The sequence below is a fragment of the Caretta caretta genome, chromosome 1 (assembly GCF_965140235.1).
Source record: "Caretta caretta isolate rCarCar2 chromosome 1, rCarCar1.hap1, whole genome shotgun sequence".
Lineage (NCBI taxonomy): Eukaryota > Metazoa > Chordata > Testudines > Cheloniidae > Caretta > Caretta caretta.
Genome location: NC_134206.1, coordinates 207,166,723 through 207,184,101, shown reverse-complemented (window position 1 = coordinate 207,184,101; position 17,379 = coordinate 207,166,723). Strand labels below are relative to the sequence as shown.

At 44.7% G+C, this 17,379-nt stretch overlaps 2 protein-coding genes across 5 annotated transcripts in view; one reads left to right on the top strand and one right to left on the bottom strand.

The window, feature by feature from the left end:
• Positions 1–5,686, top strand: part of HGD (homogentisate 1,2-dioxygenase) — a 43,278-nt gene extending 37,592 nt beyond the window's left edge. For all 4 annotated transcript variants that reach the window (XM_048819032.2, XM_048819041.2, XM_048819052.2 and 1 more), the window contains 3 exons: positions 1,248–1,374; positions 4,471–4,652; positions 5,385–5,686. In XM_048819032.2, coding sequence (XP_048674989.1) covers positions 1,248–1,374; positions 4,471–4,652; positions 5,385–5,516 — 441 coding nt within the window. In that variant the 3' untranslated portion in view covers positions 5,517–5,686. The remainder of the gene's footprint in view (positions 1–1,247; positions 1,375–4,470; positions 4,653–5,384) is intronic.
• A 3,941-nt stretch (positions 5,687–9,627) lies between these two features.
• Positions 9,628–17,371, bottom strand: NDUFB4 (NADH:ubiquinone oxidoreductase subunit B4). The gene is made up of 3 exons (XM_048819122.2): positions 17,127–17,371; positions 11,654–11,800; positions 9,628–9,803 (listed from the first exon to the last, which is right to left on the bottom strand). The coding sequence occupies exons 1-3, from the start codon at positions 17,322–17,324 to the stop codon at positions 9,741–9,743; spliced, it is 408 nt and encodes a 135-aa protein (XP_048675079.2). The 5' UTR covers positions 17,325–17,371; the 3' UTR covers positions 9,628–9,740.
• Positions 17,372–17,379: the final 8 nt, after the last annotated feature.

Genomic DNA, 17,379 nt, shown 5'->3' with positions numbered 1-17,379 from the left:
TACATCTAATGTATCTAAATATTTTTTTAACCTGTCCTTTCCCTATTTTGGCTTACATTTCTTCCTTCTGGTTGTTAATATTGTATTGAGTATCTGATCACTATTAACCTTTTTAGTGAAGACTGAAGCAAAACAGGCATTAAACACTTTGGGCTTCTTGATGTCATCAGTTATAAGCTCTCTTTCCCCCTACACTTTCCTTCGTCTTTCTCTTGCTCCTAATGTACTCAAAGAACTTCTTCTTATTGCCTTTTATGTCTCTTGCTAAATGTAACCCATTTTGGCCCTTCACCTTTCTGATGTTGTCCCCAACATGTCTGTGCTATTCTTTTGTTTTCATCCTTAGCAATTCATCCATGTTCCCACTTTTTGTAGGATTTCGTTTTGATTTTCAGATCATTAAAGAGTTCCTGATGGAGTCATATTGGTCTCTTTATTATTCTTCCTATCATTCCTTCACATCAGGATAGATTGCAGTTGTGTCTTTAATATTGTCTCGTTGAGAAACTTCCTAATTCCTCTTTCCCTGAGATTTTCTGCCCATGGGACCTTACCTGTCTTTCCTTATCATTTCTGATCTATCATTTCATGAACGCTTTCACCCAAATTGCCTTCCACCTTCAGATTCACAACCAATGTCTCCCTGTTGGTCAGAATCAAATCTAAAATGGCTGTTCCCGGGGTTACTTCCTCCACTTCTGAAACAAAAAGTTGTCCCCCATACATTCTGGGAACTTATTGGGAATGTTGTGTTTTGCGATAGTAGGGTCACTCGGGGGAAAGGAGAGGAGCAGAGTTGTATGGTCTCCTCTGAAGCCAGCATTCCCTGCGGGATGAAGAAGTGCTGCAGCATTCTGGGCTCAGGACAGCCCCTCTTCCTCTCTGCAGTCAGTGCTGCAGTCATATGAGGGAATCAGCAGGACCCAGACAAGATGGTGGAAGGTCAGGGGTGGCAGAGTGCTTGTCATGGGAGAGACAAGAATTAGAGCTCTTCTAGGCCAGCCAAATAAGGAGGCATCTCCTTCCTCCTATGCCCAGAATGGGATCTGGTGCATGGGTGGCCTCACACCAGCCAAGAAATCCCACTCACCCTCCAAACCTCTTCTAAAATGCAGATGGTGAAAATGTTTCAGAGGGTGAGAGGCTGAATTGGCAGGTGTGGCTCACAGGATGCAGCTGAACTGACAGGTCTATGAACCTAGCCATGTTTTCTGATTTGCCATCCTGTTTTGTTTTGTTTTTTGTAGGACCCATCTATTTTCACTGTCTTGACAGCCAAGTCAACCCGACCTGGAGTGGCACTTGCTGACTTTGTCATCTTCCCACCCCGATGGGGGGTGGCTAACAACACCTTCCGGCCACCTTATTACCACAGTATGTCTGCCCTTACTCAGTTACCCTTGAGAAGTGGGTCGGGGGTGGGGGTCAAACAAACCATGCTTCCTGTTCTCCACAGGAGCCACAAGGAGAAAGATGGCTTTGCCTGCATCCTCTCACTCAGCTAACATGGGCCACTTGCAGCCAGCCAGTCTTTCTTGGGGCAGGAACCAAAGGAAAGCTGTCCCCATTTACAGCAACTGAGGACAACTGTACAGGAGGCGATATGGCTTGTGGTTACACACGTACATTTATTTGTATTAGAGAAGCACCTAGAGGCCCCACCAAGGTTGGGTCCCCATTGTAGTGGCACTGTGCAAATGCTTAGTAAGGGTATGTCTGCATTGCAAGCGAAGATGTGAGTGTAGCATGGGAAGGAAGACCCACACCAGCTTTCATCTAGGTAGAGCAGGTAACAGTAGTAGTTAGTAGTAAAGACATGGTGACCCAGGCTTCAGTGCAAGCTAGCTGCCTTAGTACAACCCCATGGGGGACCATGGATATGTATTCAGGTTGCTGGCCTAAACCGGAATCTGTGCCTCCATATCTTCCCAGCTATTTTTGGCTGCACTACCTAAATTAAAGCAAGCATGGGTGTACCTACCCAAGCTATAATTGCATGTTAATTTGCAGTGTAGACGTACTCTATAAATAGTCCCTGCCCGCCAATGCTTACCATCGCACCAGAGAAGAGAGACAAAGGATGGGAGAAAGCAAGTATTATTCCCATTTTATAGATGGGAAATTGAGGCACTGAGTGGTTAAGTGACTTCCTCAAGATCACACTGGAAGTCTGTGTCAGAACGGGCACTGGACTCTAGATCTTCTGAGCTCCTCTCCAGTGCCATAACCATAAGGCCATCCTTCTTCACCACTTCATGTGTATCTAGTTGGAAAGTGGTGCAGTTGTTACCCCAGCAATATCTGTGGCGCTTACAGGCAGAGATTTGGAACCAATGTCCTTCTCAGTCCTGTTCTTAGTGGCAGGTGACTACATCATGGAAGAAAAATAACCCTTTGCCACCATCACTGTCTGCTCCTTGTTGGTTGGCCCTGCTCTCGTTTCAAATAATGAAAGAAAGGGAAAACAGCTGGACGCCAATTATGCCAGGTCACTCAGAGTGTGTTTGAGAAACACTAAGTTCATATTTATAGGATTGTTTTTCACCTGTGGAATGATAGTGTCTAACCTGGCTGTCTGAACATATTACATTGGCTTAGGAAGCGCCCAGTCTTGCAAAATGCTGAGCATCTTCAAATCCCATTGAAATCTGTGGTGCTCAGCACCACTGTAGAGGGATAATGAGTTTAAGCAGTTCTTTCTCATACATTTTACATGGGATCTAGTCTTTTACCTGTAGAACTGTTGTTGTCAGTTCTTGTGTCCTGTCAAAAACCTGCATTCAGAGAACATGAAGGCTGCACAGTTCGGTACTCAGATCATGAAGTGGCAAAGTTATGATTTCCCACACAACCTTAACTTTCTCCTATGTATGAATGCATACAGAGGCTTTTATTACATGGGCATACACAATTTCTCTGTCTTTGAAGGTATTTATATGACCCTCATCCCTGTAATATCCAAATGTCTGAGAATCAGGAATGTATGTGTCTTCCCAGCACCCCACTCAGAGAGGGAAGTGCTGTTTTCCCCATTTTACAGATAGGGAACTGAGGCACAGGGTGGAGTAAGTGACTTGCTTATGGTCACACAGGAAGTCTGTGGATGAGCCAAGAATTGAATCTGGGTCATTTCAAGTCCCAAACCCGTGTCCTAACTGCTAGGCCAGCCTTCCTATGATATAATATATTTTACAGCCTTAGCTACACCTATGTAACATCTTACACTTCTGTGTAATACCCTCCTAAATGCAGTTCATGAGCCATTTATATGAAAAATTTCTCAGTAAACCATTCATACACACGATACTGCAGATTAAGGATGAGTAGTAGTGAACATGTGCTTGCAGATATAGGCTACCTATATTTTTGCTAAAGTAGTTTTGTAATTGAATGCTTCATCCCCGAATTGCACTGAAGAAAGGATGCGCTGCTGATGCAAATGGAAATGTGAAGAATACAGCTACCACCATATGGCTTGAGCTTACAAAAATGTGTAGCCAAGCTCACTAACTAACTATACTGAGTAAACCCATTCGAGGTGAGTGGGTATGACAAGTGGTAGTTGTCTGCTGAACTGGGACTAAAATACATACTTTAGAGAGACGAGAACATACCTTAATGAGAATTCAAGAGCCAAATTCAGCAACCCTTATTCCAGAAGAGCTTACTGCGTTGCTTTCAGTGGGACTAGTGCTCATCATGAGTACTGGTGGCAAAATTTGGCCCATAACCATTAGAGAGAGATTGGACTTTTATGACCAAGAAAATAGAGTGATTATAAAAGAATGAAACAATGTCACAAGATGTTAGGGTACACAAGTGGCTCAGAGCTTGTACAAAAATGAGTAGCACTATGATCTAATCCATAAGGCACTGGAGTGGGCATCAGCAAGTCTGGATTCTGTTCCTGCCTCTGTCACCGGCCTACTGTGTGGCCTAAGACAAGTTACTTCAGATCTCTGTCTCAGTTTCCCCATCTCCAAAAGAGTGATACTAATACTGACCCTCCTTTATAAAGTGCTTTGCGGCCTATAAACAGTGCCTATAAACACGAAGTAGTATTATAGGCTTCTCTGCACAGTTTCAGTACCAATATAATTAAAGCAGTGCAACCCCCTAGTGTGGCCGCAGTAATACTGGTTTAAAGGTGCTTATATTGGTATACAGTATGAACTCCTTACCTACCTGCATCCAGCTGAGCAGGTTGTACTGCTTTGACTATATCGGTTTCTGAATCCATAGAAATGTAGGGGTACAAAACCTGCATGTAGAGCACCCCTAAGTGCACCACATACTGCATCACCGACACTACATCTTGCATCACTCCTGCATTTGTCTGGAGGTCACTCATCCAAATACTGAGCTGGTCCAGCCCTACTTAGTTCGTGATCTTCAAGGGGATGACCGCCACACCGCGATGACTGCAAACGGTGTTGCGTTGTAACATCAACTGTGTCTCCACTCCTCTAGGGAACTGTATGAGCGAGTTCATGGGGCTGATCCAAGGGCGCTATGAAGCGAAGGAAGAAGGGTTCCAGCCAGGAGGGGGCAGCCTGCACAGCATGATGACACCCCATGGGCCAGACGCTGAGTGTTTTGAGAAGGCAAGCAAAGCCAGGCTAGCGCCCGAGAGAGTTGCGGAAGGGACCATGGTAAGAGCCCTGCAGAGCATGTAAAATGACTGCCTGGCCAGGTAAACGCTCTAGCAGCAGCACAACCTGCTACCAACATGGGTCTCGGAAACGCAGCTCAGACCCTTGCTCTCCGGCTTGGATGTGTGCCCAGGGAGAGATTTGAAGAGCTGAACACCCAAAATTGGAACTGGATTTTCACAGGTGCTCAGCTCCCCCATTGTGACACAACATGCTGAGCTCTTTTGACAATCTGGCCACTTAATTTGGTGCTTAAAGGGGGAGCTGAGCTTTTTGGGAAATTCTGGCCTTCTGGAACAAAAGCACACTCCCCTCCACCCCCAGTTCCTCAGACCAGCCAAGGCCTAACAATGACTTGCTCTAGAAAATGGTCCTCCAGCAGGCCCTGTCCCAGATTTCTTGGATGGTCTTGATTTTCCAGGATGTTCCCAGGTTCCAAAATTCCTTTTGGGACCTGCCAAACACCAGCGTTGCCATGGTACATCTCCATGGGCATTATGGACACTTTTAGTGGTCTTAGTTGGAAGCTTTCTCCCCTTGACTGAGCAGATAGGAGTCATGCTAGGCTGGCCTCAGCTGGGAACCTCTCCAAACTGAGAAGCTAAGAGCTAGAGTCTGACCAACGCTGGACCTTTGGTGTGTTTTCTGTGTATACCTAATAAAGCATGATCACTATGCATGTATTCTCTCCTCTCCTTCCTGCCCTAATGTACTTGCTGTGGTTCCCAACAGGCCTTCATGTTCGAGTCCTCCTTCAGCATGGCTGTTACCACGTGGGGCCTCAAGACCTCCAACTGTCTAGATAAGACCTACTACAAGTGCTGGGAACTGCTGAAAAGCCATTTTAATCCTAGCTGCAAGTAAACAAAAGTGAACTGCTTGTGCGTGCTCAGACCTGTCACTCTGATGGGAAACAATCAATGATACCTACAGGGGCAAGGGCTGGCAAAGGAGCAAGCATCTGTCAGTGCAGCGAGCGCCATTGCACTGCAGCCATTCCAACAGTGATTGATTAAATGAATTACTCTTGCAAACCTGCGTATCTAGCCTTGAACCGCCCCCCCAGTTCCGAGCTTTCAAGTATCCAGTTAAAGTGTCAGAGCTGCAATGCCCATGCCTTGGGACTCCCCCAGCGGGTGTGGTGGGGTGAAATCTGTGCCTTGTACCGAAGTGAGAGAGTGGTAGACTTCCTCTCTCAGGACACTTATGAAAATATGACACGTTCTTCACAGGGGGGATGCTCAGGAGCAACAATTTATTAAACAATACTCAAGGAATGATCTTTCAGCGAGAGGGTAAGAATGAAGAATAGGAGTTAGAGGAACCAGCCAGGTCCAGTCTTAAATCCAGCAGACCTACTGCCAATCAAGGGAAGGTTACCCTTCCAATGACACATGGCCCAACCTTCAGCACCTACTAACGCATTATCCTTTCCCAGCAACTTTTGTCTGGGTTTGTCAGCACTCAGGATGGGATCCACAGAGCAACCTAGGCACATAAACCTCAGTTCTAGGCACCACTGTGGTGCACAAAACTCCTTGGCTGCTGCTGAATCCTGTAGGTGCCTAAACTCACTCAGTGTCTGAGTTTTTGCAGGCAAAGTTCCCTAGGCACATATGTATCTGCCACTGGGCCCGTGTTCTGCTGCCTCCCTCTAGGCATCTCTCTTGCCTAAGCTTCAGAGCAATTCATGAATTAGAGGAGGGATAAGTGTTTGGCCACCTAAATTGTGTGCGGGGTGTGACCAGGTAGGCATGCTCAGAGGCTGCCGAACTCCACCCAAAACAGGTGGAGGGGAGGGGGGAAGGAAAAAAGACAAGTTCCCTTAGCCTAGTGGTTAGGGTACTCACCCAGAATATGGGACACCCCAAATTCAAGCCCCTCCCCCCTTCATTGGATAAGGCTTTTAACATGCAGTGAATTGGTTATTACAACCTTGACTCCCCATTGCTTTGTGGGAAGGACCTTATAGCAGCTTAGCTTGATTCTTTACCAATTACTGGAGAACATGCAGACCAAACAAGTGCCCCCACAAGATGTTGCACCCATTTAACTAAATCTGTTTCTAAACCAATTCAGTTAAATCAGTACAATTTTCCTATGTAGACAAAGCCTGATTTGTTAAGTCCACTAGAGCAAGAGGAGAACCCAGGGCACATATCTGGGATTGAAACAGTTTAACAAGCCCCCTTGACAGCAATAATTTACACGCCTTACTTTGAGAAGAGGGGCATACACATATCACAACTTATTTGCCAGAAGAGGGAGAGAGAAATGTAAATGGTCTAGTGCGTAGAGCACAGGATTTGGCATCAGGACACCTACGGCTTTTGTTTGTTTAGTCACTGCCAACAATGAGCTTGACCCTGTGCAAGATGTTTGGTTAGAATATGTTTTGTACGTGCAGAGTATTATTACATAATATCCCCCATGCAGCACGTGTGCTAAAATAGAAAACTCAGAAAAGGCCGTTTACCAACAATCAACAATCAATTTGCCAGAAGGATTCAATTCACTGAACTAGCCCAGGGTGAAACGAAGGACTTGTCTACAGATGGATTTGTTCCAGATTAATTTTGAAAGTGGGTTAAGCCAGGAACAAGGCACTCTTGTTCTGGAATGAGTGTCCACACATGGCATTGTTCAGGAATCGCTACTGTACTTTAAATTCATACCCTCCCTTAATCAGCGTCAACTTTCAAGCATAGACACACCCTAAACCAAAATGCTCTAGGGACTGAATGGGAAGTTTTTGTTCTCTCATTGCGGGGCTAACCCATGAGAGCCACAGACTATTTACCTGCTTGAAACTCCCCTGCTATAGGCACATCTCTATCGCTGACACTGGAAGTTATGGGCACATTAGGCATGCAACAAGGTGTTTTTACACTTGCTCACTCTCCTCCCCAAATTTCTGATCGGAAATATCTTTTCTAATATCTCCACCTCAACTGCAGCCTGGCAACAACTCAAGCTCTGGCAGCACAATGTGCTCCTCACAAGGAACTGAAAAGGCAGCTTGGAGAACTCTGAAAATGAGAAAGAAACAACAGGCCAGTCTAGCTCCAAGCACCAAACTCCAGTTAATGGGGAGTAACCTCATTCCCTCTGAGCTATGCAGAGAGGGGCTAAGGCACGTGTATTAGCAAACCAATTGGAAATGCTCCCTCCTCAAGTGACCAGAGGCATCATATTCTTCTGTAACCCCTACTGAGCAATTTGTACAGCTGGCCTGAAACAAATACAGCTGCAAGGGAGAATTTACATGTGGCAACTGAAGGCCCAATTAGCTGAGGAAATGGGTCCTGAGAGATCATATCAGTTTGTGGCAGCAGGTGGTGGATCATTTAGCATGCTCAGACAAGCACTGTGGGCAAATCTTTCTTTCCCTAAATACCATTTTCTTCATGCATTCATACCTTTCCTTTCACTGACCCTCGGCTATATTTTTTTATGTCATGTGGAAGGGGGAGTCTGTTGTAGAAACAGTTTTGGAAAGGGAATGATCTGCATTTGCTTTATTTAACCTAGCTGGAGAACATAGGAGGGAGCTGGGTCAGAGAGAATAAACTAAGGAGCAGACTGGAGACAGGCGACAGCTCTGCATAGCTGCTGAACAGCTCCAGTGCCCGCTAATCAATGAGGAAGAAGAGCACAGATTTCACCTCTGTCAAAATGGGAAATACTACAAATCTCAGAAGAGCAGGGTTTTGATGCATGAATGCTGTGTAACATGAGCAGGAAAGGGAGAGAAGTAAAAGCATGTTCAGCCACTTCTGGCAAAGGAGACTGCAAGGGACTTGCTCCTTTCTGCTGCAGGAAGAAGCAGCACAAGTGTGTTCTTGCTTGTCTTTTACCTTAGTAATATCAAGGGCATCAAGTCTGGTCTTGCTGTAGGGCCTCTCTCAAGTGTTTAAATCAAATAGGTGTTTTCTATTGTTTAGACTGGGGTGATAGCATCTAGAGGCCAAACAAAAAATCTAAGTTATAAAAAGTCAATTCCTCTCAATTTTCACTCACTCAGTATTTGTGATTTCAGAGTCCTATTAGTTCTCAAGTCATCCAGGGCCAACTACACCTGTATTTCTAATATAAAGAATAAGCTGAAAAGACACTATTTTCAGGCCTTTTATGTCCACAATGTAAGGAAGCAAAAAGGCACAAAAACCCACTTTTCCTCAGCATGCCCTGTAACTAAGCTGTTTTTGACACAGCACCGTTATCCATAGATTTTAAAAAGACTTTGCACATATTTGTTCACAAAACCCTCGCAAGGCGTCCTCTTTACCTTCTGTAAAGATGAGCAAAGGTGAAATGACAGTGAGTCAATGGCAAATGGGAACAGAACCTGCATCTTATTTCTTGTCTCACTACTTTAGTGGTTCCTGTGAATGAGAAAGTGTGGTTGGTCAAAATGTGAAAGTTCTGAGCTCACGCCAAGTTGGACCCAGCAATCCTTATGCAAGAAGAGATCCCATGAAATCATTGAGAAATTTACCAGAGTACAGGCTTCTGTTTTACTGGGGAAAATAATGGAAAATTAATCTGAGTTGGTTTAATGTGAGGCTGGCTGCTCTGAGAGAAAGCAGCCAGGCAGTTTTCTAACCTGCTCAGCCCATCTAATGAATTGTTCAAAATATGAAGTTAGAAGTTGCCCATTATTTGATTACAGTGAATACAGCTACATAACTAAACTGAGTCCAAGACAAATTCTAAAAACACAACGAGACAGCCACTCAGATAATTTCTTGGACTTACTTGATGCTTTAATTAATTTAGCTATACATTTTAAAATTCATCCTGAGGCTACTCTTAAGATAGAGGCGTGTGGGTCTCACGGATTAAATGGAAACACTGAGCATGCATCCAAGGGAACGAAGTAATGTATTTTTAAAACTCTTGTACATTCTGTCTGTAATTTGATGGATTTTAGTGTTAGACAAGAAGATTCTGCAGTAAGTCATGACCCTATGACTAATAATATAAAGTTTATTGTGATAGAGGATTAGTCTTTTCATCAACGTACAATACACAGCGCTTTCTATGAATAGCCCAACTGCAGCACGGCAACATCCAGTTCCAAGGGACTTAGGAGCTGAGAGCGAATGGTCGCTGGTACTTGCCTTCCTGGATAAGTTTCTCTTTACGATCCTGTATTGAGAAGGAAAAAAAAAAGAAGAGATATGCTCCATGGCACAGACTGATCTGCAAGGAGAAAGGGCTCACTAGTTCTTAAGCACAGAAACTAGAGACAGCACCAATTAAACAGCACTCTAGAAACAGCTGTGAGGACAAAATATCCTGTCATTCCCCTGTGCACATCAGCCAGGAATGCAATACATCCAAACGCAGAAGCAGCTGTGTGGCTCATCTCCTCATAAACAAAGTGATGGACAGAGATGGAATAAACCTCTATTAAGGCACATCTATCCCACTTCCATTAGCCAGTGAGGACTGTTCCCTATAAAGTATTCTCTCCAGGGCTTTGTCCTGACTAATTTAAAACATCTTAACTTGATGGGGCTTCCACCCCTTCACTTGGGTGAATAACCAACAGTTTAATATATTTCACTGTCAGGAAACAAAAAAAAATTACTTTATGTTCTTCCTACATTTTTCTTTGTCCACTTTTCACCCTCATTATATCACCTTGCACCACCTTATTATTTATATTGTGTTAGCAACCAGGACCCCATTGTGCTAGGTGCAGTACAAACAGAACAGAGAGACTTTCAACTTTTTGGGGTAGGGACAATCTAAGGAACCAGAACCAATCACCTCCCATCTTGGTGTTTACACCCTTAGTACTTTGGAGAAAGGGGGTAATTTGCTGCCTCCCTCCATAAAGGAGCTGGCAAGGTAACCCACAGAACTATTTTGTGATAAAGTTGAAAGCTTTAAATATCCCGTCAGTGTGTGCAGGCTTCAATTATATTCAGCCAATTTCATATTACAGTTTCCTGTGCCTGGCAAATGCTGAAGCATTTGGATTGCAAGACACTGCAGGGGATGTTCATATTCAACCAAAAAGTGTTTGAAGTTGCATAACAATCCACCAGCAGGTTCTGTACAAACTTAGTATTAGAGGGGTAGCCGTATTAGCCTGTATCCGCAAAAACAACAAGGAGTCCAGTGGCACCTTAAAGACTAACAGATTTATTTGGGCATAAGCTTTTGTGGGTAAAAAACCCCACTTCTTCAGATGCCCAAATAAATCTGTTAGTCTTTAAGGTGCCACCGGATTCCTCACTGTAAAAACTTAAATTCTGTATTTTGGACTCCACCTACAAGATACTGTCCCTTTAAAAAAAAAATTATGGGTAATTTAAATTTGCACTTCTTCCCAATCAGTGATTTGACAGGACAATCAGGGTTTTATTTCCTTTTTTAAGATACACAACAGCTTTTCACATCAGTGGCAGCTTTGGTTAAACATTAGATGTCACTTTCCCCAAAATCTGAACATATTGGAAGTATTCTAACACTGGTCAGAATTTTACAGTGCCAATTTTCGGAGGCAAGAGAGGGATTAAGGTAGCAGCTCCTAAAAATAAATAAATAAATATATCAGATTAACAGAGAGACCTTCCCTAAATTATTTCACGGGATAGAGGAAACGAACGAACGAACCGTCCAGAAGGTCCTTGCCAGCTCGGTCATCTACGAGTTGACAGATAAAATACATGTGTTCTAAAAACTCAATTAGCTGCTAATTATTCTTAAAAGCCTCTCTTGCAGTTTGCTTACATAAATGATATTACGAGCCCTCTTACAACAGAAGAAAAACAAGCCCCTTGGCCAAACAAAAACCGCCCACATCTGTGGGCATAAGACAGCACTCTTAGAAGATGCAATCAGTACCTAGTGCTTCGGGGTAGTCCTCCCTGCACTAGTTTTCCACCCTCAGGAACAGGTGTTCTACTCAGCTACTCCCCCATGTATGCACATACATTATAGCTTTGTTTTTATTAAAGTTGTACATGCCTTGTCAACAAACTTACTCTGTCAGCTTTGAGGACATACCACCAGAAGAAAATGGGTCCTAACCCAAACAACGCACCCAACAGGGAAGTCTTGGGAGTGGGCCGGAAATTGGGGTAAATGTTGTACGATCGAGCATAGGTCCAACGGAGCATGGCAGGATCCTCCTAAATTGAAGGCAATGCACAGTGAACAATGTTAAGTTGCAGAACTATGAACATTAGCAAGCTTAGGGTTGGACATTTGACCGATTCAAAAACAAGTAGTCAGTTGGCCAGTCAAACAATGTTAAAAATGGTCAAATATTTTAAACACACTAGTTTATTAGAACAGTAACTAAAAGGAGTCAGACTTCACTGTCGCCAATAGGATTACCATTACTTATGCCTAATTACAACATATAATTTACTTAAACAGTTATTTTAACTCAGAAAAATGCCAAATGAAATTAATTTCTGAACCTTTTTAGCAATAGTAAATTAGCATTTAAATGTGAACAACGTTATTCTAGACTGAATAGTGACAAAAGAAATTAAATTAAAACAGGAAAAAAAACCCAGCACCTATAAAAGGAAGAAAGGCACTTTTAATTGCCCTTATGCAAGCCAGGCAGCAGGCCAACTCTTCAAGCATCTTGCTCTATCTTTTTTCTTTGTCAGCTTCAACTGCTTCTTCTTCTGCCATTTTCTCTTCTAATATTAAATTGTGATACATGGTTACCAGCTTCCCAGCAGTGTAAGTCTTCAGTCTATTTCTGGCTGTTAAATGGATGATTTTCAAACCAACCAATTTCTTTCTGGACATGCAGTCATACACAGAAGTACGAAACATTTCTGCCACTGTAATTAAGAGTGCATGGAGGACAACTCTCTCCACTCTGAGGAAGGAGCAAGCTGTTTTGATTCAACTTCTGGAATTGCACTCTACATTGTTTTACAACTGAACAGGCTGCTTCTTGCTTTATAAATTTGCTACCTTGTTTGTCTGTTTATATAGCCTTTACAATTTGCACAGCCACAACATCACAAGCTGAATCAAAATTCATCATCAGAAAGCTCTTGGCCCTGGAAGCGTGGATCAAGAAGGTAGGCAGCATTATGCATGTGAGTGATGACTTGATTTTTCTGTGGTATTATTTAGTCTATTTTCTTCTTTTCAGCTGTCGTGACACTTCTGAACCAGTCCACTTACAAATAAGTTTTTTTTAACAGTCAGAAACTGTTCTTTGCATCACACAGTTTAGCAATATCATTTTCTGTATTCTGTAAGGACTGAGCTACAGTTCAAACAGTGAAATAGTTTTGAGTTTGGCATCCAAAAGATAGTCATCAAGAAACTCAGTATGGATTACTTGGGGTTGAAAGCCAATTACCCCTTCTTCAACAGTAGCTGATTGAAGAGCCCTCTTGCATACATGAAGATCTTTGAGACATTTAATAGAAGATACCCACTGAGTATGACAAGGCTTATTCTGTGCGGATGAAATTGTCAGATCTTTAGTATCACCAGTGAAAAGCTGCATTGTACAGGCAGCAGCACATCCATAACACAGAAGGCGTGGATACATATTTATCAACAAAGCCAAAGCAGTTTTCATATTAGCCGCATTATTTATTGACCCATAGCGGTGATACTTTTGTTTATTAAGGGAGAGGCTTACTGGCTGTACATCTGTTGCAGGAGAAGTTTTAATGACTGTGAGCCCTCCTTTCCTTCCCCCACTCCCGTCTTGATTTAATTTCCGAATGTTTGTCTAATCACTTTAGAGTGCTGGCTCTTTGGGGCAGGGACCCTGCTTAACTTGTTCAATGCGCTCTGTAAACTGCCACGTACAGTAGTGGCCTGGTATCCACAAAGATACACACTGTATGCATGTTTGTTCTAGAAGATTCTAGCAATTCAAGATGCTCAACTTTCAGTTTACCTCCGACCCCCACAACAGGTGTCATTAGTATGTAGTAAAGAGAGGAATGAACACATTTAAGTAGGCTTGCTAACAAATGGCACCATGATGTAACCAAAAAGGTAGACCACCACCTACATCAGGTCATTCTTGTTGGAATATCTGACAATATTTGACAGTGATCAAATAATAGGCAGTCAACTGACTGGCTTGCCAACCCTAAGCCAGCCTTCTCTGGGAAATGAGAATTCTAGTTAAAACAGAGAAAAATTAAAGTCCAACTGACTTTTCACTATAAATGCATTTACCTGTTTCATTACTCTCAGCATCGGAGGGTGAAGCTAAAACTTGTTAGTTCCACTTTTGGGTTCTCAAAGCTTTGGGGTTTCAATTCTCAACATTGCAGGGGTGGTTTATATAGAAACCAGAGAACTATTTTAAAATTAATTTTTTGTTAAAGCTCATTCATAAAGAGGCAGGGGCTCTGAGGATTCATTAGTTCACATTTATACAGCCATCTTGAAGCTGAAGAGCTAGGTAACAGCTGTGTATTTTTGTGGTTTAGGATATATAGCCAATGAAACACAGTTTATCATTTTAACCCCCACTCTTATTGAAGGAGACAAATCACCTAGAGGACAGAACAGGGAGTCAATAACTAACGTTCTAGCCTCTGCTCAGACACCAGCTCTATAGCACTGGACATTCATTCCCTCTACATTTGTTTTGGCCACTTAACTACAAACACAAAGCGGTGGACTGACATGGCCAAGGTCACACAAAGGATCAGTGATTTGCCAGGAAGAGAACACAGGTCTGACTATTCCCTGTTCTACATCTTAGCTTCTTGACCATTTTGCCTCTAAAAATAAAAACATGAATGAGGCTTAAAAGGCAATCTCCAGGTATCCTTGAGTTCACAAGAGATGGGGCAGGGACATGAGTGAAAATGAGTGAATTTGAGACAGCCCTTTTCTGTGCCTAAAAGGGATGGATTCTCCCATTGCTTTGACGGATAAGTGTTCAGCTAGTGCTGACTTGAGTTCTGAATTTATTTTTATGGCTTCTCAGTGGGAACCAAGTCTAATCCTGAATTTGCAAACGTAGTTGCATGTCTTACAAGTGTAATTATTGTCGGGGGGGGGAGGGGGAAGAGTTAGAGGCATTGTCCTTACGATGTGCTCTCTTCTCCAGCAGAGAGCTCACACACCACTCCTCAGAAGCGAACATAGGCTTATGGCACAGACCTCTCCATCTGGGCCTGTCCAGCGCAACAAGTTCCCAGGTTTTAATGTCTATCTTGCATACTTTGAGATTGGCCTTCAAGGTGTCTTTATATCTGAGGATAAGCTGACCCTTAGAATGGGCTCCTATTCTCAGCTGGCTGTAGAGCACTGCTTTCGGTATACGGGAAACCTCCATGCAGACACATGTCTGACCCAATGAAGTTGAACCCTGATGAACATGATCTTGATGCCAGGGATTTGTCACCTTTCAAGGACTTCAGTATTGTGGATTCAGTCCTGCCACTTGATGTTGCAGGTGGATCTTAGGCAGCCAAGGTGGAAGCTTTCCAGCTGTTTGATGTGGTGTTGGTAGAGTATCCACGTCTTGTAGCCATAAAGGACTTAGGTGAGTACAACAGTGGGGTAGATTTTTACCTTGGTTCTGAGGCAGACTCCATGCTCCCTAAGGAGCCTGCAAAATGCCAGGCTGACCTTTGCCAGGAGCTGAGTGATCTCATTGTCCAACATGGTGTTGCTGGAAAGTGTGCTACTCATGCATCAGAATTTCCTGAGCTAACTGAGTGGCATGTTGTCAATTGTGATGAGGGGATCACGGCGCTCATGATGCTAGCTGGTACATAATCTCCATCTTTTTCAGGCTGATGGTGAAACTGAAGCATTCTGAGGCATAGGCAAAGAGGTCCACAATAAATTGAATGGCCATCAGCATGTGTGCAATGAGGGGACAGTCATCAACAAACAGGAGCTCTCTTAATAGCTGTTTGATTACCTTGGTGCAAGCCCCGAGTCACTGTAGATTGGCTAGACCCCCATCCAACCTGAACCAGATATGTACACTTCTGTCAAACACAGGTGTGGCTGAAAAGACAATAGTAGAGAAGACCTGGGCCATTGTTTGGTGCCATAGGTGGCATGGAAGACTTCTGATGAATTCCAACACTCCATCACCCGGACATCATGAAATGAACAGAGGACAGCAATTGTCTTCTCTGGGCAACCAAATTTATGAAGGAGTTTCCATGTGCCCTTGCGATTCACCATGCCAAAGATCATAGTTCTGTTCCTGAACCATCTCTTGCATTTTTCAGGCTGCAAAAATCATGTCCATGCTGCCAACGCCAGCATGAAAGCCACACTGCGACTCTGGATACACTAAGTTCAGTAGGTGACAGATGAGCCTGTTGAGGACAACCTGTGCAAGGATCTTCCCTGCTATAAACAGCAGTGAAATGCCACAAAGATCGTCATAGCCAGATATACATCCCTTTCTTTTGTCTAGATGGACCGTGAAAGCATCCTTATATTCCTGGGGCAAGGTACCCTGTTCCCATATAGTCTTGAAAAGTGAGTTTCCTGATCAGGTGGGTACCTCCACATGTTTATGCTTCCAGTGGAATGCTGTCAGGGCCTGGATGCCTGTGGACAGCTGCTCAATGGCCTTAGTAATCTCATCTAAAGAAGCGGCCATGGACAGCTCCTCCAGGATAAATTGCTGCAGAAATGGGTTGATAGCTTTGCTGGACATAGTCTCCTGAACTGTCAATCCATTATCAAAGTCTAAAATAGGAATTGATGAAAGCTACAATGGGGTTGACATGATTGCACCTAGCTTGCTTTTAATTGCACAGGTGATAGAGCCTGAGGCTTGCTCTACACACAGCTTTGCACCGGTTCAACTAAAGTTGTGATGTTGTGCTGATTTAGCTAAGTGGATGTGAAGCTTTACATTAGTCTAGCACTTCTTTTGCTAAACTGGTGCAACCTGACACCTTTAGTAAAAGTGACTGGGCTTAGACCATCTCTCCAATCTATTCAAGTGGGGACTGTGGTAGGACTTGCTAGTCAGCACACAGCAGCCCTGCTAGCAGCCACCAAAGGCGCAAAGGCAGAGGGCCCGCAGAGCATGGGCAGGCCACACAGATCAGGGCACAAGGCACCAGGGGGAGCGGTGGGAACCACGGCCCCACTTCAAGGGCACGGTTTCGGAAGGAAGCTCCCCACGTTACACGCACGCAGGGCAGGTGGGCGCCGCGGGCTGCTCTGGGCCAGGGCCCCAGGATGTGGCACTTGCTCTCCCGCGGACGCCGACAGAGCTCAAGCCGGAGCCGCTCTGGGGGAGGCCCAGGACGCGCTGCCGGCCAGCCCCGCCGCCGGGGTAGGAGGATTAATGCGGCAGGGCGGTCGCAGGCAGAGGCCGGGCTGCAGCCCCACGGCGGGTCCCGTCCCGGCGCGCCCCCGCGGGCGGCCCCGAGCCGCGCAGAGAAGAGCCCCGGGGCTCAGGGCAGTGGGACCCTCCTCCCCGCGCTGGGACCCGTGGCCGGGGCGCGGCGCGGCCGGACTCACGATCAGCTCCACGCGGTGCGGGTCGTTGAGCTGCAGCTGGTACTGGCGCTTGAGGCGGGCGCGGAGCGCCAGACGCTCCGCCTCGGCCCGGCGCTTCTCCAGGGACTCGTTGTACTCGGCCGGGTCAAGCTCCCGGGGCAGCGAGGCCAGCGGGGCCGGCCGATAGCCAGAGGTCGAGGAGGAAGAGGGCGCCGCCATTTTTTTTGAGAGCCGCCCACACCGCGCAAGAGCGGAAGTGACCTGTACCCCGGAA